The sequence below is a fragment of the Thrips palmi genome, unplaced genomic scaffold, assembly GCF_012932325.1.
Source record: "Thrips palmi isolate BJ-2018 unplaced genomic scaffold, TpBJ-2018v1 HiC_scaffold_12, whole genome shotgun sequence".
NCBI lineage: Eukaryota > Metazoa > Arthropoda > Insecta > Thysanoptera > Thripidae > Thrips > Thrips palmi.
Window position 1 is genome coordinate 1,577,153 of NW_023144623.1, and position 23,035 is coordinate 1,600,187.

General features: G+C 43.9%; 1 protein-coding gene across 1 annotated transcript; it reads right to left on the reverse strand.

Moving 5' to 3' along the window:
• Positions 1–392: 392 nt before the first annotated feature.
• LOC117640681 lies at positions 393–22,092 on the reverse strand. The gene is made up of 20 exons (XM_034377481.1): positions 21,935–22,092; positions 21,127–21,164; positions 17,602–18,303; positions 16,607–16,726; positions 16,150–16,353; positions 15,771–15,944; positions 14,800–15,070; positions 14,450–14,589; positions 14,273–14,358; positions 13,171–13,328; positions 12,046–12,188; positions 10,751–11,907; positions 9,755–10,046; positions 9,103–9,473; positions 8,701–8,855; positions 6,173–6,300; positions 3,650–3,768; positions 1,966–2,107; positions 1,596–1,840; positions 393–857 (listed from the first exon to the last, which is right to left on the reverse strand). Exons 1-20 carry the CDS (start codon positions 22,044–22,046, stop codon positions 614–616), a joined length of 5,001 nt encoding a protein of 1,666 aa, XP_034233372.1. The 5' UTR covers positions 22,047–22,092; the 3' UTR covers positions 393–613.
• Positions 22,093–23,035: the final 943 nt, after the last annotated feature.

Sequence of the window (23,035 nt, forward strand, 5' to 3'; positions counted from 1 at the left end):
TGTTACAATTTTTTTATTTTTATTTTCTTAAAAACTATTGCAGGTTAAAAGAGCATTCCAGTCAATTCTATGACTCAACTAGGGATGAGTATCCCTGATTTTCCCCCCACAGATCTCAGCAAGTATGCGCACTGTGCGAAAAAACCACAGCGAATCCCGTTAATTTTTTTGCCGGGATTCACTGTAGTTCAGAACACAGGGTTTACTGTGCCTGGCTACAATACTTACTGTACCTGGTACAGGATATTCCGTACTCCATCCCCGTGGTACGATAAATCCCGTACAAAGTACAGTAGATCCTGTAAAAAAGTACAGTAAATCCTGTACTCTGAACTACAGTGACAGCTGTACTAATCACAACAGGATTTACTGTGATTTTTCCCCACAGTGCGGTCAAAATCTTACGAGAACCAAAATTTGACACGTTTCTACTAAATTTCCAAAAAATTACTAAAGTCACTTAACCTTATGTCAACATGAAGATTACTAAATTATGTAAAAGGGTTTTAATGCAGAAAGCATAAAATTTTGATCCTTCTAGACCTAAAAGTTGTTTTTACAAAGTGCTTTTAACATATGTGTCCCTTTAAACATCCAGCTACCCTGAGGTACATCAGAGAAGAAATTCGGGAGGAGGGTCGGGAGAGCGCGCCGAAATATCCAATGGGTCTTCAGCTTGACTTCCTGGGTGACACTCGTTCAAAAACGACACTCTAGCGTGAATCTGCATGTCAATCAGCACTGCACTGTCAGCCAGTTCCGCTAGAGCGGCCATGGACTCCTGGCGTTTCCGGTTGCTTATGCTTGCGAGCCACGTGGTGAAAGGGCTGAGCAAAGGACGACTTTCCATCAAGGTTCTGCAACAAACGACAAGACGCTGATAAGACATAAAATCCTTGTTATCCACGGACATAATTGTAACATCATAGCACACCGCTCCGCCAAACGCTGTTGCCCGTGGGTCAGCAACGAAAATAATAGTTTGAAATTATAAGCTCGTATAGAACGTTAATATTAAAAATGCAACTTTTGCAAAGAGAAGCGTGCGCAGCGAGTCCAGCAATGTCTTGTCCCCGCGCTTCCCAACGCCGCCCGAGGAAAGGGCGTCATTTCAACATGGTTAAGATCCAACGGTCTGGGTCGAGAGTCTTACCTCTTGCGTTAAAAACGCACTGAAAATCCAAGTGTGGGACAGGCATGCACTAGATAACGTGGGACAAAATGTCCCACGCTTGCAAGCGTGGGACACGGTTTGTCCCACGCTTGCAAGTGTGGGACACGGATTTGTCCCACGCTTACAAACGTGGGACACCGTTTGTCCCACGCTTGTAAGTGTGGGACACGGATTTGTCCCACGCTTGTAAGTGTGGGACACGGTTTGTCCCACGCTTGTAAGCGTGTAACACGGTTTGTCCCACGCTTGCAAACGTGGGACATTTTGTCCCACGCTTACAAGCGTGGGACAGTTTGTCCCACGTTATCTAGTGCATGCCTGTCCCACACTTGGATTATCAGTGCGTGAAAAGGTGTCCCAAGTTACCCCCGTTGACGGTAGTTTTACCACTGCATGATAATACTTCGCACCGTGCTCTTACCTGTAAACGAGACTCGAGTAAGTAGGCTCTGACTGATTATCGACGGCAGTTGTGTACATCAACGGTACAGGGGGAGTCACTACGTGGCGTATGGTGTGTCCACAGTGGTAAAAGTGTTGACCCGAGTGGGTAAGATTGAACTGAGCGCCTCGCAGAGCCTTGTCTAGCTTCTCCTGCAGCGAGCTGTTTCGAGAGGACAGGCGGAGTTGCGTTTCACCGACCTTTACTGCGTGAATTGAAATATTCTGAAACAAATCACACAGAGAAATTAAATGTTTTTACCGTATTATTCTACTTACAGAGAAATGATGCAACATTTATGAAGCATTTGTAAGACATGGCAGACTCTCCAACCTGGGTCCGCCTTTACCTGGAGGGCAGCACCAATCGTGTCAATCAGCACGATTTCTCCTCGCAGGAGCTGATAAATTGTGTCAGTGTGCCTGTCTCCACGCCAAAGGAAAAGGGCAGACTCCTGAGGAGGCAAGTTTGACAGGCCGGAAGATGTCATCCTGTTGGCAGACAGAGGAACATGCTATTGGAATCACAACAAGCAGCAGTGAAACCTTTGCGTCACTTTGATCTGGACCAGGATGGGATCAGCCATGCACTCAAATAGTCTTACGAGAAAAACCAACACCAGTTCGAAGAACTTTGTGCATACATTTGGAGTTCCCTTCGCTTTTTCTTTGTGCCTTAGAAAGATAAACCGGAAAAGATCCGTAATATTAACAAATTCAGTTCGTACTATATTTGCACAAATTTCTTCGTACACTGCTTCCAAGTTCACTGCAAGGAAAAGTGCGTCTTTTCATTGTGCGTTTTTCAAACCATACGTTCGTAATCGTAAGCTTGTGCAGACGCTGAAATTAACCGAACTTAAAAACAATTGTTATTTCTCATTAGAATAAAATTTTCCGATCAGGCCAGCAATTTTTCGTAAAGGGAAAAGGGATCCCTCTCCGAAATGGCCAAGACCTACCCGAGAAAAAGCTTGGCTCGTTTGAAGCTTGGCTCCTCCGAAAAGGGACAGGCCCAATCCAGTTCAGGGCCTGCACTGTGGGGAAAAATCACAGTAAATCCTGTTGTGATTAGTACAGCTGTCACTGTAGTTCAGAGTACAGGATTTACTGTACTTTTTTACAGGATCTACTGTACTTTGTACGGGATTTATCGTACCACGGGGATGGAGTACGGAATATCCTGTACCAGGTACAGTAAGTATTGTAGCCAGGCACAGTAAACCCTGTGTTCTGAACTACAGTGAATCCCGGCAAAAAAATTAACGGGATTCGCTGTGGTTTTTTCGCACAGTGTGCTCCGAGGGGTTATGCACTCGCGTAATAGTCGGTTCACTCTATCTGTAATAGCACGCGTAATAATACGCGTAATAGCCTAAATTGTCAAAATTTTATCAATTTTGGTGTGTTTTAGGCCGTTTTTAGCTAAATTCCGATTAATTTGTGGTGTAATAGAGCGTAATAGCGTAATAGTCGGTACACAGGTTCAGAGAGCGCATACCCCCTCGGCCTGCTCTGCACGAAAAGTTGGGGATCGGCCCCATGGACTTACGGGAAGGCCCAATGGACTTAAGATAGAGACCCTTCAGATCGCAGTAGGGCCCCTTTACTCAGTCGGGCAGTGCACTGAGGCAAAATGTTCAAGAGGCAGATGTTTTTGACAGCTCGCGGCATGTCCCTTACTCAAAAAGATATTTTGCGGGGTCATTAAAGGTTTCAAGGTTTAAAAACTCCAAACACGAGATCACAATAGGCGATGCCCACCAGTCCACCCAACCCACACGAGGTGGTGACTGTCATGGCGGCCAGCGGCAGGCGACTGCACACGGTAAAAACGGTTCCTGGTTTTCCCAGGAACTCCCTGGAAATCTCCTACGCCTTCACCATTGGCTTCCTGGGAAAACTAGGTTCCGTTTTAACCGTGCAGGCAGCGTGAGGTGGTGAGTGGAGGGGAGAGTACGATGGGCTCGCATATGCTGTGCTGATCCACCCTTTGACCCATGCTCGGTAACCGACCCACACAGGTTTACTCACCACAGTTTAGAAAAAGTGCTGCTTCGCATGCCTAAATCCAGTTTCATTGCCGCGAAGTCGTCTACAAAGGCACTGGCACTTATGATTTCGTTTGTATTTCCTACTGCCAGTTCAGGGACCTGAAATAAAACATTATCTAAGCGCTATCCACGCCATCATTTTCTTTCGAAATTAATGATTGTTAATTGGTAGAAGGTCAAAATCGCTTATGAAACTGTGGGAAGCATTCAGTCGGACGATATTAAGCTCCTATACATCCTGATCACCGTGTAGGGGGATACGGTGGGGACACTCGGGCCCTCCGCCACGCGGCCGAGTGAAGCTCGTTTTTGGGCCGTTTCGCAGTTCCGAATGCTCCGCTAGTAGCGCTGTTCTCCAAGTGGGCCGAGGTGGAGGGGGAAATGGCCCGGCCCACCATTGGCTGGTCACTGTCCCACAGGCCGCCGCGCGAAAACGACAAGGCATTCAAATGTATTCTCGTGCGGTACTCACGGAAACGCGACAATGCCCCAAGTCTCGCGGGTGCTGCGCGGCCCTGCGCCCCCGACCACCTCCGAGACACACACCCCCAGCGCCATCATGCCCTCGCCTACAACGCCGGTGCCCAGGCGTAGGCCGAGCCAAGGTACTCCTGGCGTTGGTTGGGATGGTTACAGTGATACCCCAGACATGTCGACAGATTCGAATTCATCTGTACATAGCCCTTTTGAAAAAGAGGGTAGCAAAAAATAGTTGCAGTAGTTGATAACAAACTCAGACTAATACAAGAAACTAAAAATATTTTTTGACGTTATCAGTTTTGTCAGAAAGACACTCCACCAGAGACTGCATTCAGAAGTGACAGTCAGGTAAAAGCTTTTCTATGGTAGGCATAGAATAAGGCGCAAAAAAATAACATAGAATTAATTCATTGAATTTATAAAACAATCAGCAACAGTCTCCGCCAAGTCCCTGCATTCCACCTTTCCGGCTTGAAGTGGAAGCACAAGTACATGCAGAGCCAAGTGAGGCAACCCGAACGACTATTCCCACACATTCCCGACTACTCCCCCCTCGTTTGTCATCACAACCAAGACGCATCATGCAAAGCGAACAAGACTTAGACAAAATAGAATTAATAAGCACTGAAGTTACGGACTATGTGAATGTTCACAAGATTGCAGAGTCCATAAAATTACCAGGAGAAATGTGGAAACAACAGTAAGAAATCACAAAATATAATTTTTGTTTTACAGTTTTTAATATTTTCTAGTGTGAATCTTTTTCTTACTCAACTTCACTGCTTTCTGCTGTCACAAAACAACTGCTACACGTGAAAGATGTGATCTTCACAGGGACGGAAGAGATTGAAATCTATATTTATGGTCGGCTGTACAAAGCCGACAGCCACTTTATCAAAGAAAAGTCGGACATTGAAAAGTTGCAGAGAGATGTGAGTAAACAGTGCAAAGTTAGCTTCACAAAAAAATCATTTTGAAACATTAACAGTAATAGCAACATTTTTTTAGGTGCATTATACATATGAGTGTGTGCCCTGGCTACACAGATGTGGGTGCCAGAAAGCCCTTACACTCATCTCTTTGTACAATGGAAAAGGCTCACAATTCTGTCTGTTGCCAACACTATCGGCACATAAAGCGAGCAAACAGTTAAACGGGGAAAAAACACAGTGGAAAGCATGAAATGCGCAATGAAGACAGTTAAACAAAAATTGCGCATAAAAACAAAACAGGTTGAAAATTAAAGAAAGTTGAAAAAAATAGGGCAAAACTGAAATAAGCCAGTATGATCTTACTGTCCACAGAATATCACATCGAATGATAAATTATCAAGTGCAATAAACCGTCTCAATTCAATAAAAGCTGAGACCATACAACAAATTATATCAGACCTTCCTGAGGAGAAAAGGTTACTTGTCACAACTTGCATAGAGATGGCAAAATGCACAAGGAAAGGCAGACGTCACAAAATTGAATGGAATTACTCATCGGAAAACGACAAAAGACAAAATCACGGACAAAGTGGCGAAATGTTTAAGGGGCAGGGGGAGCGGGGTAGTTGCGCAAGGTGGCGGGACGCGGCGCGCAGCAGCCGGCCAATGGTGGGCCGGCCCACTTCCCCCTCCGCCTCAGCCCACTTGGAGAACAGCGCTACTAGCGTTCGGAACTACGAAACGGGCCAAAAACGAGCTTCACCCTAGACCGCCTAGTGTCCCCACCGTATCTCCCTAAACCGTGATCCTGATATAACGTGTCTTCCTTACGCTTAACTATGCGCTGACCAGAAAACTAAGACCTCTGAGTTCAGGCTGTCGAGGGCGAGGGCCACTAACGGTGGTCAGGTCGGCAGTGGTCCTCGACCGCGAGAACTCAGAGGTCTTCGGTTTTTGTTCAGAGTGTATGTAACCTTTTAGTGTTTGAGAAACTGACACAGCTTCTGGAAGCTTCATTTCCCTCCGCTTTTCCCCCTCTCCAGTCGTGTGACGCAACACGGCCGTCTGATCTCAGCACATTTCACACTTACCTTGAAAGTCTGTAATTCAAAGGGAAAGGCCCATTGGCGGTAACCCGATAATGCGTCTAAATAATTTGACATCAAAACCGCCTCCGAGTACAATGCGATTTGTTTCGAGTGATGTTTTTCTTTGCAACCTGATGAGAGAAAAAAGAAGACACAAATTAGGAAACAATTTCGGAAAAATGGAAGCTTGCGCAGCAAATAATAATGTGTATGCATCTGTTACGGTTTATGTTCGGTCGCCGGCTAATCTTACACTGACCAACATATTTCCAAACGGTCTAAAAAATTTACTTTATTTTTAAACATGAAAATTTGTTTGTGTAGTTTATGGCACTATTAGTGGGAAGGACGGGTAAAGGACGACAGTGATTAGAGGTTGACTTAGTTTATTGGAGAGAACCACACGGCTCGAGACTAGGCTACCTATTGTTGGCCGTCTCTGAGGAGCGATTCAATTTATAGTTTGGGCAACAGTGACACCTTGCTAGGTTGGTGAATTTAGAAAGCGAGACAATAGTGGAACCTTCGTCAAGGAAGGGAATCCACACCAGAGTCAGGAAGACGAAAAGAAATCAGAACTGACACTTGTTGCTTTTCACCAAGTACTGTAAATAGCTACATTTGTCTCGCAAGTTAATAGATTTTAAGAAATCACCAGTCGTGCTTTAGATCAGAAGTCTATAAATGTTCCGAAACGTCCAAAAACACGTTTTGCAACTTCAAGATCAATATTTCTTTGATAAAACATTTTGTGTATATCAAAACTTGAATTTTTAAACAACTTATTAGAGCATTTGATCAAGAAGTTGTGATATCGTCTGGAACCTCAAAAAATATCCCTTTTTCCATTTTGGAAGAAATCTGTGTTTGGTCATCCAAAAGTACTCGCACTGTAAACAATATGTTGTGACCTTACGGTGGAACTTTCTGCAACGGCTCGTTGAAATGTCCAAAGTTAATTTGAATATGTTTGATTTTACAGCGTTTCTCGCAAATGTACGGAAATCAAATGAGAACACCAGTTTACATTCTATCAAATTCAATCATTGTTTTGTCATATTGATAAAGCAGATGTTGGGACAAATTCCTGAAATATCGCTGACATGAAAAGCATCAAAGAAGTAAGTATAATTTGCTTTCTATCAGAATTTGAATAGTTCTCCTTTTTCTCGGAAAAGTACACTTTGTCGAATAATGTTTTAGATTTGCACATAACCGTGTCATCATATTCCCATTAAAAGTTAAACATTAAGAAACAGATAAAGTGCTGGTTACTTTAAGGTGCGTAATTAGTACAGAAGTGGTTGTCTCGCAAAAATTGATCGGCACACAAACTATGCCGGCGAATGTTAAGGCGAGCTAGGGGTTCTCGGCTTATGTTGCGACGCTAGCCGGCGAGACTCGGCTAGTGTCAAATAAAGTGAGAGGGCACAGGACATCATCAATTTTACTTGCTTGTGCAGGGCCTGCTTCTGTGGCACTTGGAGGTGCAGAGGCGCCCTGCCCTCCTGCACCCGCACCTGTCTGTACAACAACCAGTGGTGCAGTTGCATCGCTGCTGGCCCTGGCCCCCAAGTTGCTGTCACTCGCAAAGTTACTTGTTATCAGCTTGTTATTCTGCTTTTGACACCGTGGCCTACGGCAAGGTGCGCTTCCAGGAGTTTGTCACACAGCTCCTCGTTGGTGACGTTGAACTTCATCTGTTGCTCCTCCCCCTTCATTGGCACTATAAGCTACGGGTCAGCGTTGAAGCCTTGGGGTTTTCGCGTTGATATTGGGCATCTTTCACTTGTTATAATTTTGTTGTACTGTTCTTGGTCTTAAAAGCCGGCGTTATCTACTAGTTTCCTGCTCAGCAATTCTTAAATTTTGGAGTCTAAAATTGTGCGATCTTTTGGTTCCATGTTTACTTGGAAATTGTTTTTGGTGCCCCTCCCCCGTAACTCACGCTAACTCGGGTAATTCTTTTCCAAATCGCGGGAGCCCCGAAACAGGTGAGAAAAAAGACCCGCTCCGGACCCGCCGGGCCCGCTTCGAGATACAAGTGTCGATATCTCGTAAACTGTGGGGCTTTCGAGTGTTATGTGAAGAGTGACTTGTTTTGAAAGTTTTATTTCCATTCGATGTCTTGACTTTACTATCTCCGTGGGCCGTTGCCTGCCGCCCCCTGAATTGACACCTAAGATATGTTACTTACACTGGTAACCAACGAATGTGACGTCTTATTCGTTCAAATGTGAATTTTGTCACGTTCGTTTTAATATGATGTCACATTTTTTTGAATGTTGATCAGCATTCAAATGAATGTGACACCCCACTTAAACGGCCGAGTGACGTTTAAAAGAATGTGACATCATATTCAAAGGAACGTGACAAAATTCACACTCCTACGAATATCACGTCACATTCGTTGGTTACCAGTGTACCTGTACCCTTTGGTATCTGCCTTTGAAAGTTTGCCAGGCATGATTTTAAAATTAGGACACTGTTCAGCCCACAAATTTAGTTAATTTTCACAGAGTACTACTTACTTTCACTCGCCAGAGCTGCAGACAAATTGGCAGCCAGGACATGCGTCGAGACGAGGTCTAGATCGCGGAGGACCTGTGCCTGATCTGAAAGCGCTGTATCCAGCACACTTATGTACGTGGAAACTGATTGTAGAACAGCAAAGGGAATGTCCCACCTTAAGAAAACAAAACACATAACAGGTGCAAATTTGGTTTGTCCGAAATGTCGGTTTAAAAAAGACAGTAAAGATTCTTAACTTCACGTATCGTTTTAACATATGGGTCATTTAGGCACATTCAGTATATTTAAAGGTGTGCTGGAATCTCAGTTAATTCTCTTCCTTCTTGGTTAGAAGCGAACGGAGTACCGATCGAACGTCACTCCGCATTGAGCCTGCCATGATGAGCAAACACTGGACTTACCGAGAAACTTCGAGCTTTAGGTTCATTAGTTTTTTTGCCATTCCATCGTAATTATTAATATTACTGCCATTCAGAAATTCAGTAAACAAGTCAAGCATTATCTTGATGTGTTTGAAAGGAGCCAATTCAGTTTTAATTGTCTTGACTTTGTTTTTTAGATCTTCTAAGCCCAGCTGACCAGCAACGAACGGCCCGGCTTTCGCTACAGCGCTAGCTACCGCATTACCGGAAGCGGCCCCCACGGCTCCGATTACTTCAAGAACAACTTTTATCACTTGCTTTGTCTTGATAGAGGCTTCCATTTCTGTCAAGGAGGCGTTCGTTTCTTTGTTGTGTGTCGCAATCCGCGCGCTTTGTCTCTCCAAGTCGTCCTGGAAAACAGTACCAAAAACTTATATCAGGGTAAGGTAAGTTTCATCCAAGCCCAGGATTGAAACTGTTGAAAGTTTCAATACATCATACAATTTATTGAAGCCCGCACCCAAACCGTCTTCTACACTGAGAAAATGGACTTTGCCCCATCAGAAACGTGGTCAAATCTTACAGACCATTGACCACACCATCTCGTGCGGAATAGACCACGTTTGTTTTCTCAGGGTTATGGTACGATTGCCCGTCAGATTTGAAACGATTCCCTCTCATCATACTTCACCTGGAGTCGTCTTAGAGTCTGTTGCACGTTGGAATACACAAACATCTGCTTTGATTCAGCTCTCTCTTGCAGGCTGCTTATAAAGGTTTCGTGCTCCCGGTGAACCAACTCATGACACCTCTCACCCAATATCGAATTGAGATGATTCCTCGCAGTCTCCAGCAAAGCATCGATGAACTTGGCGCTGTCGGTGACGAGAACAGAGGCGCCGCCGAACTGCAGTGACCTTTTCACGTTGGCCAGAATGGATTGGTACCATTGCAGGTCCACCGACTTCGGCGGGAGACAGGGGCTGCAAGAAGGGATTCAATCAGAGAGTCGGCGTTAGGTGAGTACTACCAGTCGCAAACGACCCCTTGGGCGCGGCTTTCCGTTCACAACTTCGAAACCGTTCACACTGCCAATCCAAGTATGAGACAGTCTCACACTATTTACTGCGAACCACGATGTCTCACGCTAACAAGTGTGGGCTAAAGACTAAATTGTCATCAATTATTGACTATTTTTTAAGTCAATTGCGTATTGACCGTTTGTCAATAGCAAGTTGACTTTACGTCAATATAACGAACAAAATCCTACATAAATATTGAGGAAATAGTACTTTTTATTGCTGTGTAAAATACTCTTTAACAAAGGACAAAAAGTCAATAACAATCTGAGAGTGTGAGACAAATGATGTCTCACATTTTGCAAGCGTGGGACAAACGTGGCTCACACTTGTAAGCGTGAGACATCGTGGTTCGCACTTAATAGTGTGAGACTGTCTCACCCTTGCATTGGTAGTGCAGTTTGGAGGGGTAAACAGTACACTGAGATTCAAAACGCTATGAAAACAGCACGAATGGTGCAAATGCACCGGCACCATACGTGCAATGCGTCCCAAACATGACCTAAGCTGATGCATGGGAATGCAAAGGCACTGCACCAATGGACGCTGTATCCATTGCGTTTGGATTCTGAGTGGGAGAAAGCTACGCGCACTTATTGAAAACTTACCGGAGACTATTTAGATGCCGCTGAACAGATGCCACCAGCCACTCGAGGTTTGGGAGCGATTCGCGTGCAAAGACTTTTGTCTTCACACGTTGAGCTAAGTCCACGAGGCGCTCACCCACAAATAAAAGCTCGATTGGAGCTCTTGTTGCAGTCCGAGGTACGATGTGACCTTCATCGATATGCGAAAGAAACCGCTGTCCCACTACATCTTCCATTCTTATGTTGCGAAACCGTTGGGTGACGGCATCCTGATACAATTTCAATGCTCGGTAAGGCATCTCAGCTTCCATGGTCAGAGCGCCAAAAGCCTTGCGACCAGAATCGTTGGCGCCAGAACGACCTTTCTTGCCACTTTTGGCTCTGCCACCAGGCCTTGTGCGCTTCAAAGCTGTTTTTCTCCCTACAATGGTACTGAAAGATATGTACCACATCTGATCAGGAGCGTTTTTCCCACCCTCTCCACCCTCGCCCCCTTCACCATCACTGCCCTCTTTTCCCTCTAGGACAGAAATACGCACATTTGATGGTTGCCGTGTAAAGACTTTGACAACTCCAGCGGGACCTCCAGTGCCGCCTTTGCCACCGTCCCCACCGTCAGCTCCAGGATCCCCTTTCCATCTTACGTCATTTTCGACTTTACGTCTGCTGCAGTAAGCTTCTGATAAGTCGATTTGCGAGCATGCGCGTTGCAATTTTTCAGCATCAAGATAGCATACGAATCCATTAGTGGTGTGGTACTCTTCAGAATCTTCATCTATACAGATCCTTTTTGCACGAGATCTAGTCGCTGCAAACGCATCGTAAATAACGGATCCTCCAAGTGTAAGAACTCCACCGACTATTGTAGCAACCTGCTCAGTGGCGCTGTAATCATCTATCAAGATCAAAGCGCCGTTGCTGCTCTCGTCAGCGCCGTCTGCACCGCGGCCCCCTTGCTGCCCCGGCCCGCCGTTCCCACCGTGTGCCTCAATGGTTAACTGTTCCGAGTTAATAATTGTATCGCTCAGCAAAATAACCCTGCCACCAGGGCGACCAGGGTGTCCGGGTTTGCCGTTTTCGCCACGCCAGCCAGGCACGCTGGCCTGGCGCGCCGGTTCCTCCCACTTCCCTCCTGACAACCCGTTAACTTTTAACGAACGAATACCGACCACCACAACCTGCGAAAAGAAAAGCAACAATGTTAAACCCAGCAGGGACCCTTAACTTCGCATAAAACACAACGGACAATGGTTAAATATCTTACTGTAAGACAACGTTGGTCAAAGTACATGATAGGAAAAAAGCAGCAAACTTACCGTGGGAGCAACTATGGTAAGGTTCGAAACTGTGTCCAGATCTGCGTCAATGATGAGGGAATGTATGGCAATAATTTCCAGGTTGGGTTGGTCCGCAGGTATTAATGACGAAATTTCACTTATTTTTAATACGTAACCAGTAACTGAAACAGAAATAGAGTGATAGTATTTGACCATTTCAACAAGTTACAATTGTGGCTCCTCAAAAAGCCAAGTTACTAGAGAGGATTAAACATAAAACTGACCCTGCCTTAAATAACATTTAAGATGGGATCGTATTTATGAACAACTTTTATATCGGTGGCCCTTCACGAGATGAGATACATAAATTAACTTTATCGCAAGATTGAACTTCAGTTTGTACCTTGAATGGAACTCAACCGTGTATCCGAATAACCAGCCAAAATCGAAAATTTCATAAGTCCAAGTTTTCAGAAGAATGAAATGAAAGTGTGAAAGTGTACTCTTATAACAAATCTGAGCGAGAATACTATCACTCTAAATGTCTTACGAAGAAATTTTCCATAATACGAAGAAAATAGCGCAAGCATAATACGAAGGTGGTTTTTCTTCGTATTACGAAGGTTTTTCTTTGTATCTTACAATGAAAAAGCTAAAAAGATTCGTATTACGAAGGAATATTGCTTCGTATTATGCTTGCGCCGAATTCACTGTAACATACGAATAACATAGGTCAAATTTCATTGCAAGACATTTAGGGTGATCTGGCCATAAAGGTACCCGGTTCCAAACGCTATGAGTTCAGCACGTATGGTGCAATGCAGCTGAGATATCGCACCATACGTGCATTTCGATAGCCATATCGCACCTTACGTGCGATGCGTCCCGAAAATGCCCTATGCTAATGCATGGGAATGGGGAGGCATCGCACTTCATGAGCAATGCTTTTGTATCGCACCAATTGACGCTATGCTCATAGCGTTTGGATTCTCAGTGTACTCCCTTTACCACCTGAATTCGGGTGAGGATACCTTCCTCAACCGAAGTTTGGCGAGGATATAATCCTTTCGGTAAGAATATAAGCCTCTCCCAAATTGGCGTGATGAAGTATACCTCGCCCAACTCAAAGACTTTTTCATTTTCAGTGAATTCACTTCAACTCACCCTGATGGACTGACATCTGCACACTCATGGCCGACTTTATCTCAGAAAACCACGATTTCCCGAGTGGGCAGGCGTCAAAGGCATTTGTTTTTAAGGGATATTGTTTCCACAAACCTGGACTGGATAATTCGTTCAAAATTGTTTGCATTGCTTGTCCGCTGCGGGAAAAAAAATACATGTATAATTTAGTTAGAATCTGAACAAACAGTTAAAGATTTTCGTTACACGATTTGCGCTTGTATAGTGTATAAAGAGATTTCCTTTTTATTGAATTGGTGGTGTAGGATAGTTGCAACGAGGCTACATGCCGGCGTCAGGAACACCTTGAGGTGCACGTGCAAGTCAAAACAGCTTAGGCTATGCAAGAGACAAGGGCTTATTAGAAGGTTCATTCTCAAAACCTTACCAACTATTGCAGGCCTTACAGAAGGAGCTTGTTCTAACAAAGTATTTTGAGCAAATGTAAGGTTAGAAGGTTAGAAGGAAAATACTTCGTAATTTACAAACTATTTCTACATAGAACAAACTAAATACTATTATGTGCCTTACATATACGCCCAAAATACTTTAAGCGTGTAAGAGGATTGTCGTTCGGAAGTGTTTCCTCATTCCCGGTGGAGGAGATTCTGTTTCACCACGCAAAGCTGCATCTCACCTCCACACTTAGAAACTATTTGGCGCGGAAGATAATTGACCTGAGCATAGTCTAGGAAGATTTCATGCTCGTTTTTGAAGGAATTTTGTGCGGAGGGTTTGTACCACTCGCGTAAATATTTCTGGCATGGTATTCATGTTAACCAGTAAAGAACACACTAAATGTCATGGCACTCTTTTTGTCCCACGATTTATGCAATTTTAAGCACATCCGACGCCGATACAATTTTGTTCCTGTCTGGTGACACATTTTGTCCGGCGCCTGCTGCAACTTGTACTTTCACTAGACAATTTGTCCCGCCTGGCGGACACAAAATTGCATCACCACCGGATGTGCTTAAAATTGCATCATTCGTGGGACAAAAAAGTCCTATGACATTTAGTGTGAAACTTCTTTACCCCCAGTGAAAGAAACTGCTTCTTTACCAGTGTGGCTACTTTATCTTACCAAAGTAATAGATTGGAAATATTAAATTGTTCAAGCCGGACCTCAGAAACCAAAGGCATCTCTCTAGGAAATATTTCGCCAATCATCTAAGAGTCACAAAGATTAGATGAATTTTTACAGCACTAAATTTTCAGGGGTAAAGTTAAAATGTAACTTTTCTAATGAATAAAATCACACCTTTGACAAATCACTCGTGATTTGACGGATTCGAATCAGCATACCAGCACGATGTTGTAATTTCAGGAACCAATCGCCCGCTCTGCCTATGCCACCTACGCTGCACATCGTAGGAACTTCACTTCGATGGAGGAAGGACTCTGAAAAGTCAAGAAACGTAAAGTGCTTGTCTTCTGTTCCACCCACTTAGTTGAATAAAAAAGTAGTACAATATTAGAAAGTGCCCAGGGTTTAAACGATACAAGGAGAAGCAGCTTCATACGAGCAAGAGAAAGATCGTGTTCTACACGAGTCTCATTGGTTTTCTTCTAAACAGAACGTCTTTAAAAACAAGTTGAAAGATTACCTACCAATCTGGATTTGGCATCTTTTGATTGAGTATAGCTGCTCCATGAAAGCGTTGACTCCAATAACACTGGTGACATGCATTTGCAGCTCACCCTCCCAGCCGACGACAGCACCATGCAAGTTAATAGCTGCCTCTTCTTTCGTCAATCCAGCAGCCAGTTCCAACTCCAGCTTCTTTTGGTATCGTTCCCTATCACGGAATGAAACCTCTTTACTCTCAAGGAGGCCCACTAGACGCTCAAAGAGTAGATTTGAGTTTGTAAGGCGCCACACCTAGAAAGCACAGGTATTTGGAACGGAGATTAGTTCACGGTCTGAGGAGAAACGTCTCCCGGCAAATCATCTGCAGTGGGTGGCTCCAAATCTTGAGTTATATTGCACGCTCTTTCTGATAGGCCTGCACCGGACACCTGATCATGATCTTTTATTGTGCATTGCCATATTTGTGCATACGGAAGCTATGTAAATCACGGACGATATTCCTCCCCCATATTGTAAGTAAGTATTTGTACGCAAGTTACAAATTTGTACTGCAGTACATAACTCATAGGCCTACTATATGCACAAATATGGCAATAATTAAGGACAAAACGTGCATAGGCGCTTACCGTGAGGAATTGAGCTTAGAGCATTTGGAAGGAAATGCAAAGCTCAAAGCAGAGAAGGTTCACTCGTGTGCAATGCTCGTGTGTCAGAACGTCAGAAACCTATTTGAAGACCTCATAAAAATTCGCGCACTTCTGAAGGCTGAAAATTTAATCCGACATTCTGTAGAACTGAGGCTATCAAATTTAGAATAAGTTATCAGAATTTCAGCTTTCAGAGGTGCGCTAATTTTGATCAGGATTTCAGACATGTTTCTGACATTCTGAAAAAAATTACATGAGTGTTGCAATTTTTGTTTTGTAGACTCATGCGCATTAGCGAGCGAGCTTTTATGTCCATTTTTTCTGAAGTGAGGAGGGACACATACCTTGTTGGACGCAATGATGACACATTTCAGTTTTGAGAGGAACCAGGCAACGTCATTGATTGGTTTCAGCAACTTTGTGGAGTCACTTGTCCAAGCACCTTCTAGAAGATCTTCCATTTGGGAGTAATGCAATAGCTCGTTCCAGAGCGACGGCCACCATTCCAAGGACGTAATCTGATGCAGACGTTCAGAGACAGAACAGGGATCACTTGAAGAGAGGGCCTCGCCGTGACCGCTAGAACACGAAGCAAGGCCACATCTCGCGTGGAAGAAACGTATAGCAAGATCGATATGAAGACAGTAAATTGCTCGTTTCCTTCCATTTGAAAGTCCGCTAGGCTTCCTCGTGACAGATGCTGTATAGAAAACAAATACGAACCTGAGAGCAATACAAAGTTTCTACGGTGGCCGAATCCGCCGTATCCAGGTCCACTAGGCAGTCCTCTATCTCACGGAAAGAAAGAGTTGGAAAAGACGAGTCCCGTTTGGTGGAACGGAGGTAGTCGATGAGATGATCATTGAGCTTCCTGGCCAAGGTGTCGGATGATTGATGCAACAGGTGTGTGATTTTCATCTCGGAAAACTGTTTAAATAGAAAGCAGAAATTAGTCGCACCCTCGTCGCTGACTGATACGAAAAAAATGTTCGTAACACAAATCAAACAGCTTAAGTATTACAAGAGAGTTGCTTTGAAACTTGGTTCCTAAAAATACAGAAGAAAAATTTACAAAAGAAGTTTTATGCAGACTTAAGTTTCGTAGTACAAAGAAAAATCATTCGTGCGAGCTTCTGAGTGTCACGATCATCCCGTTTCCACGGCAGTGCCTGTGCCTTACCTGAATTTGTCGCTTGACCTCTTCGGCAGCAAATTCCGTTAGACTGTATCCAAAGTCGGTTAGTGATGTCTCCACGAACTCAAGGTCATATTTTAACAGGTGCAAAATATTTGAGCGAACCTGCCATGGAGGAAAGAAAGGTAAGCTGGATAAATGCAAGAAGGTTGTGCATGCGACTAGTTTTAATATTCGTGTAAAAGATGACGCCGCCTAGCAGGTGGAAGTACACACTAAATGTCATGGGACTTTTTTTGTCCCACGGTTTATGCAATTTTAAGCACATCCGACGCTGATACAATTTTGTTCCCGTCTGGTGACACATTTTGTCCGGCGCCAGCTGCAACTTGTACTTTCACTAGGCAATTTCTCCCGCCTGGCGGACACAAAATTGCATCACCACCGGATGTGCTTAAAATTGCATAAACCGTGGGACAAAAAAAGTCCCATGACATTTAGTGTGTAGCTACTTCTGAACGGAGCAGCAAGAAAGCGAGACTGGTAAAACTAAGGCGTAACTATACGCTTGAGTCAAGCATAAAGTTACGCTTGAAATGAAGCATAGACTATAAAGTCTACCATGCATTTAGCTAGGGGATATCTCGGATCTGCCTGTTACGCTTGGAACAGGGGGTATTACTAAGGTTTAGTTTTACAAGTGAATAAAAATGGACTTCCTAAAACGCAATGAAGTTAGCCGCTAAAAACACTCAAAACTTCAAGTTTTCAAGAAAAAATCCTAAAAGTAAAGTACAGCTCGACAGCATGTTTTGTTTACAGTCATTGCAGAGAAACCAAAATATGTATAACTGACTACATCACGTGTGACCCAGGCTCAAACCTATCACGACACAGTGCACTCTTAGAAATTAGGGTCACTCAAACGGTTTAGTCGAGATACGTGATCGTGATTCCGCATACGGACATCGATTCAACGAACCGACGTCATTTCGAACACCTCATTCTGGCTGGGTCCTTACCTTGAGAAGCATTATTACCTTTTGCAGAGACGGAATCTCAGAAGCACGTCCCGACTCGTCTTCAGCAACGCCATGGCCAAAAAAGGCAAATTTGGGGTTATCCAAGAGCTTGGACATATTTTCGCGATATTGCTCAGGTACTGTCGTGAAATCGCGGTTTATGTAGCTTCGTACATTTTTTATTGCATGTCGGGCAAAATTTATCATTTGGAACTCTTTTTTCGTTCGTTGAGCTTTCGTAAAAATGAAGCCAATCGATTTACTGTATTTAGGACTGTTCTTAATCAGTTTAACTGTATACAAAAGAAGTTGTAAGAAATCATTGGCTCTATCCTCAAGAGACGAAAAGGGTGCGGTCAGAAGAATTTTAACCCTTTTTGTTTTACGGAAGTGTGCGTTCATAGCCATTGCCTGCTCCACTTGGAGACACGAGCCTCTGTTATCAGAAAATCCCGGAAAATCAACAAACACTAATCCGTCTTCTTCCATAATGAAAATCTCTGGAAATTTTGTTTTAGACGTCACGCCATTTGACGTTTTGTTCAGATCATCGTGAAAGGTGGTAGTTCCATGATTTTCGTCTTGTTCCACAAGAAGGTGGAATGGATGGGTCAAAAGGAGGCTAACTGTGGTCTTTCCACTTCCAGACAGTCCTAAAATGAATGTTGCTGAACCATTTGCCGAAGTTTCTTCTGGAAATGAAAACGGCGGACAGGAAATCTGTAGGCAACGAAAGAGTACTATGTAAACAGTAATGTATAGCCGATAAAACTTTGCAACCCCTGTGCTTTTTTTCGTCAACAGCGTTAAGGTGGCAGCCATAAGAAAATAAGTATTATTTTTATTGACACTCCACCACTTTCTGCGTATCAAAAGTCCACGCCTAGTGGCTGGGGCAAAGGCCAAATTGACCCTGCCAGTATGTTCGAACCCCGCCGGTTCGGACGCCCCTGGGTTAGGGTGGCCCACGCGAAAAAAAAAGTTTCAAAATCGAGAAGCGCCGCACGGAATCTTAAAGTTCGGCCCAAAATAAAATTTTTCCGCATTTTTTCGATTTTTTTGGAGCATTTTTAGGGGTTGCGCAACGCGCTCAAAGTTTTTTAAAAAATAATGAATTTTAGTGAATAATATTTTTTGGTGCTGTAATTCGAGTTTTGGTCGTAAAGAGAAAAGCGAAACGCCGAATTGTTCGTATTGATGCCTAGAATAAGTTAAAAAATACTGCATACCGAATATGCACATGGCCTACTTTCCAGGGGCCAAAAACTGCAATAAAATAGGGGGAAAATGCCGTATTTTCATCTTTGTAGGCAGATTTGACAACTTTCCCGCCGTCGGATCGTCTTCTCCTATGCGCCAATCGATTCCTCACACTGAGAGGACCCCTAGAAACACCTTGGACTATGCAAGTAAACGACTGCCTATTTTCTAGGGGCGATCAATTTAAAGAAACGTTCGAACTTTGTGCCTTTTTTCACCTTAAAGGGCCAGTTTGACACCTTTCTGGGCGTCCTATCGTCTTGCTCTGTGCGCCAATCGACTCCCCATGATGCGATAACCCCTAGAAACAACTTGGACGATGCGAGTAAACGAGTTCCTATGTTTCAGGGATGAACAATTTAAAGAAACGTTCGAAATTAGCGTTTTTTTCACCTTTTGGGGTCAGTTTGACACCTTTCTAGGCGTCCTATCGTCTTGTTCTATCCGCCAATCGATTCTTCATGATGAGAGAACCCCTAGAAACACCTTGGACGATGGGAGGAAACGGTTAATACCTGATTGGCGGTGATCAGATGGCGGTTAAGGCTGCAAATTGTGCGAAACCGGCCAAAACGGCTTAAAAAGAGGTCCCTTTCATGCTTTTCTTGATTTGATGGCACCCGACAGGTAGCCAATCCTCAACCCATTGTATCAAAGTTGTGTTCCAGGGTTCTCTCATCATGGGGAATCGATTGGCGCATAGCACAAGGCGCTAGGACGGCTAGCAAGGTGTCAAACTAACCCCAAAAGGTGAAAAAAACGCTAATTTCGAACGTTTCTTTAAATTGTTCATCCCTGAAACATAGGAACTCGTTTACTCGCATCGTCCAAGTTGTTTCTAGGGGTTATCGCATCATGGGGAGTCGATTGGCGCACAGAGCAAGACGATAGGACGCCCAGAAAGGTGTCAAACTGGCCCTTTAAGGTGAAAAAAGGCACAAAGTTCGAACGTTTCTTTAAATTGATCGCCCCTAGAAAATAGGCAGTCGTTTACTTGCATAGTCCAAGGTGTTTCTAGGGGTCCTCTCAGTGTGAGGAATCGATTGGCGCATAGGAGAAGACGATCCGACGGCGGGAAAGTTGTCAAATCTGCCTACAAAGATGAAAATACGGCATTTTCCCCCTATTTTATTGCAGTTTTTGGCCCCTGGAAAGTAGGCCATGTGCATATTCGGTATGCAGTATTTTTTAACTTATTCTAGGCATCAATACGAACAATTCGGCGTTTCGCTTTTCTCTTTACGACCAAAACTCGAATTACAGCACCAAAAAATATTATTCACTAAAATTCATTATTTTTCTAAAAACTTTGAGCGCGTTGCGCGACCCCTAAAAATGCTCCAAAAAAATCGAAAAAATGCGGAAAAATTTTATTTTTGGCCGAACTTTAAGATCCCGTGCGGCGCTCCTCGATTTTGAAACTTTTTTTTTCGCGTGGGCCACCCTACCCTGGGTGTCAGCCTGGAACGTCAGGACAAAAACAACGTTAACGCTTAGTGAAAGCAGATGATACTGATGCCATGTTAACTTGATGTATCGCAATTCCCGATAACACATGCATGGTTTAATTTACGAAAATGTTAATTTTGATTCAACTATATTTAATGTTCTGTGCGAACAAGTTTCTCTTTCACCTATAACATATAATACCTCGTACGCGGTTCAGGATAGTAAGAATTATAGGTTCTTGTATTTTTAGGATTGTGTACGAAGTATTGTAGGAGAAAGTGTCGTGTATGGCAAATTACGTGATACGTATTATATACGGCTCAACAAGGCCGTGACTTCCGGATGGTTGTACTCTTCTTCTTATCAGTTCAATGAAGTTACTTCTACGAGAACCGGTGTGTTGATAGACGTGTCTCCAGTCCCCTTGAACACCTTGAAGAAAACTAAATCAAGCTTTATCGGACTAACGGCTCACAAGCCTACCCAAAACTCGGAACACGTTTGTCAGCCCCCTTGCTTCTGCCTTCACATTTTTAGCCCTACTTTTCACTTTTCAGTTTCCCCGTGATTAGCAAACGAAGACAAAGGCAATATAGACTAAATGTCATGGGACTTTTTTTGTCCCATGAATGATGCAATTTTAAGCACATCCGGTGGTGATGCAATTTTGTGTCCGCCAGGGGGGACTAATTGTCTTGTAAAAGTACTATTTTCAGCAGGCGTCAAGCAAAATGTGTCCCCAGACGGGAGCAAAATTGTATCAGCGTCGGATGTGCTTAAAATTGCATAAATCGTGGGACAAAATAAGTCCCATGACATTTAGTGTGAACAAACCCCTGCACTGTTTCCGATTTTGGGGGCCGGTCCAATTTCTGTGAAAGAAAAGAAGGATGCAGTTAATGATAAAGTGTCAAATGTCCCATTCCACGACCAGTGGTAATCACACCCGTCTCAATTGAAGGTTGATGTACGTCGGCCCATGATGCTACGCCCGTGACTGGAGAGATTGTCTGGACAGTTGACAGGAAGGCAGGCCAGGGGCCACGTACCTTTCTTCGCCATGTTCATCCGATTGAATTTGCCACTTGATATGATGGACTCAAACTGGGTTACTGGGTTGCGGAATCTCTAATTTTGCGGACTGACTGAGGACTGAGGAACATGCTCCAGTGCGAAACTTTGCTTTGAAGTTGCTTCGCACCCTGACGTCTGATAAACACCATTAAGGCTAAATATGCTTCTTATGTAATGCCCGAGAGGCATGTCAGGGAAGAGTTAATTGTATCTAGTAGATTTCAAGCAATCGTATGTTCAGTTTTCGGCCATTTTTAGTGAGAGTAATTGAGTCACCACTGTCACTCATCACATGGTGATGCAAATTTGAATGATCAAAATTTGATCACCCGAAATTTCACTTCGAGATCATTGGTTAAGCGCTTGCAAAGCGCAACTCGGCTTGGGTTATAAAGTCTTGGCTGTCAGTGCGTTGTTGTTGTCGTCGTCGTGGTCTGTGCACAAGGAAAGATCTGAACCAGCGTTCCCACATTTGGAGGTTACTTCAGGAGTATACCGTCTGTCAATGGTGTCGACTCTGTCAACCTCAGTGTTGTACATTTGTAGAGTTGGTGTTGATGGTACTCACCAGCCAGATCGGCCGCTTGGACGGCCGTGACGAGCACTAATGTTTTCAGGAAGCGCAGCATGAGTACCTGCGCCCACTGGGCGCGCTGTCCAAGGCAAGGAGCAGTCAGCATGCGTCCATGCGACGATCCCACCTTCTCTGAACTGGCACTCTGTACACACGGGACGCACACACACACATTGCCCCTCCCGCCCCACTCGATATCGCTTCATTTCGAGCAAAGCCCTCACAGCAGTACACGTTATCGGCGGCGCGAGGAGACCACTTTTCCTTCAAAACAATAACACGGAAATTTCCCAAAGGCCGCAGCGACTGCGCGAGGCGTAGTTACAGCATTTGTTAATTGTTTGGTCCCTGCGATTTCTCATCCTTAAAGAACTGACAGCTTCCACGCAGTCATCATCCATAAAAGTTCCATCGGTACGTCATCATTGAATTTATCCGCCATCTCATCTGAAGTTTTAGCATTTTCTGGAGCACTTGCACTACCTGTTTTGAAGATGTGGAAGAAGGATTCAGTGGTCTGCCCACCGGACATGATGTGGTACAAATTCATTTTTGTGGCTGGGTCAGCAAAAGGTAAAACCTGTGAACTTGAAAGGTGGTAGGTTTTTACAACAGCATGAAGATGTTTGCACAGTGACCCTCCCACACCTGCTTCACAAGAACACAATTCTTGGTTTCAAGATCTTTTTCATGTGTTTTGTTTTTAAATTTTGGTTCGTGAAAAGTTTTTATGAAGTCTAGAGTCTTCATTTCGTTGTGACGGACAATTTTTTTTTTTTTTGAAGAGTTTTGCAGAATGGGAACAAAAAGGGGTGTTCCAGTGCCGCAGATTCGTGTGTTAACGCAAAATCAAAACAATTTTAGTTTTGTTTAAGTTTGGTTGCAGAATATTTATTGTGTCTTCACAAAGCATGGTTTCCTTTCGGTGTTTGGTAGCTATTAATAGGAGAAGAAAAGAAAAAAAAAGATCATTCCGCCTCAAAAGCATTAAGAGTCCTCCTTTGACGAAACCCCTCTGAAACTGGGTTGGTTAGAGCCTGGAGTCTGTCTCCACAGGATCAGACTGTACTATCCTAAAGCTGCACAACTGCCCAT

Bases quoted from the DNA above. Each gene is read 5' to 3' on its own strand.
- LOC117640681 (XM_034377481.1), bottom strand. From the start codon at position 22,046: ATGCTGACTGCTCCTTGCCTTGGACAGCGCGCCCAGTGGGCGCAGGTA. The intron at 15,071-15,770 runs GTATGTGTCCCT...TGTGCTTTCTAG, and splicing joins TCATCATTGCGTCCAACAAG to GTGTGGCGCCTTACAAACTC. The intron at 11,908-12,045 runs GTAAGTTTGCTG...TTCTTTTCGCAG, and splicing joins TTACCATAGTTGCTCCCACG to GTTGTGGTGGTCGGTATTCG.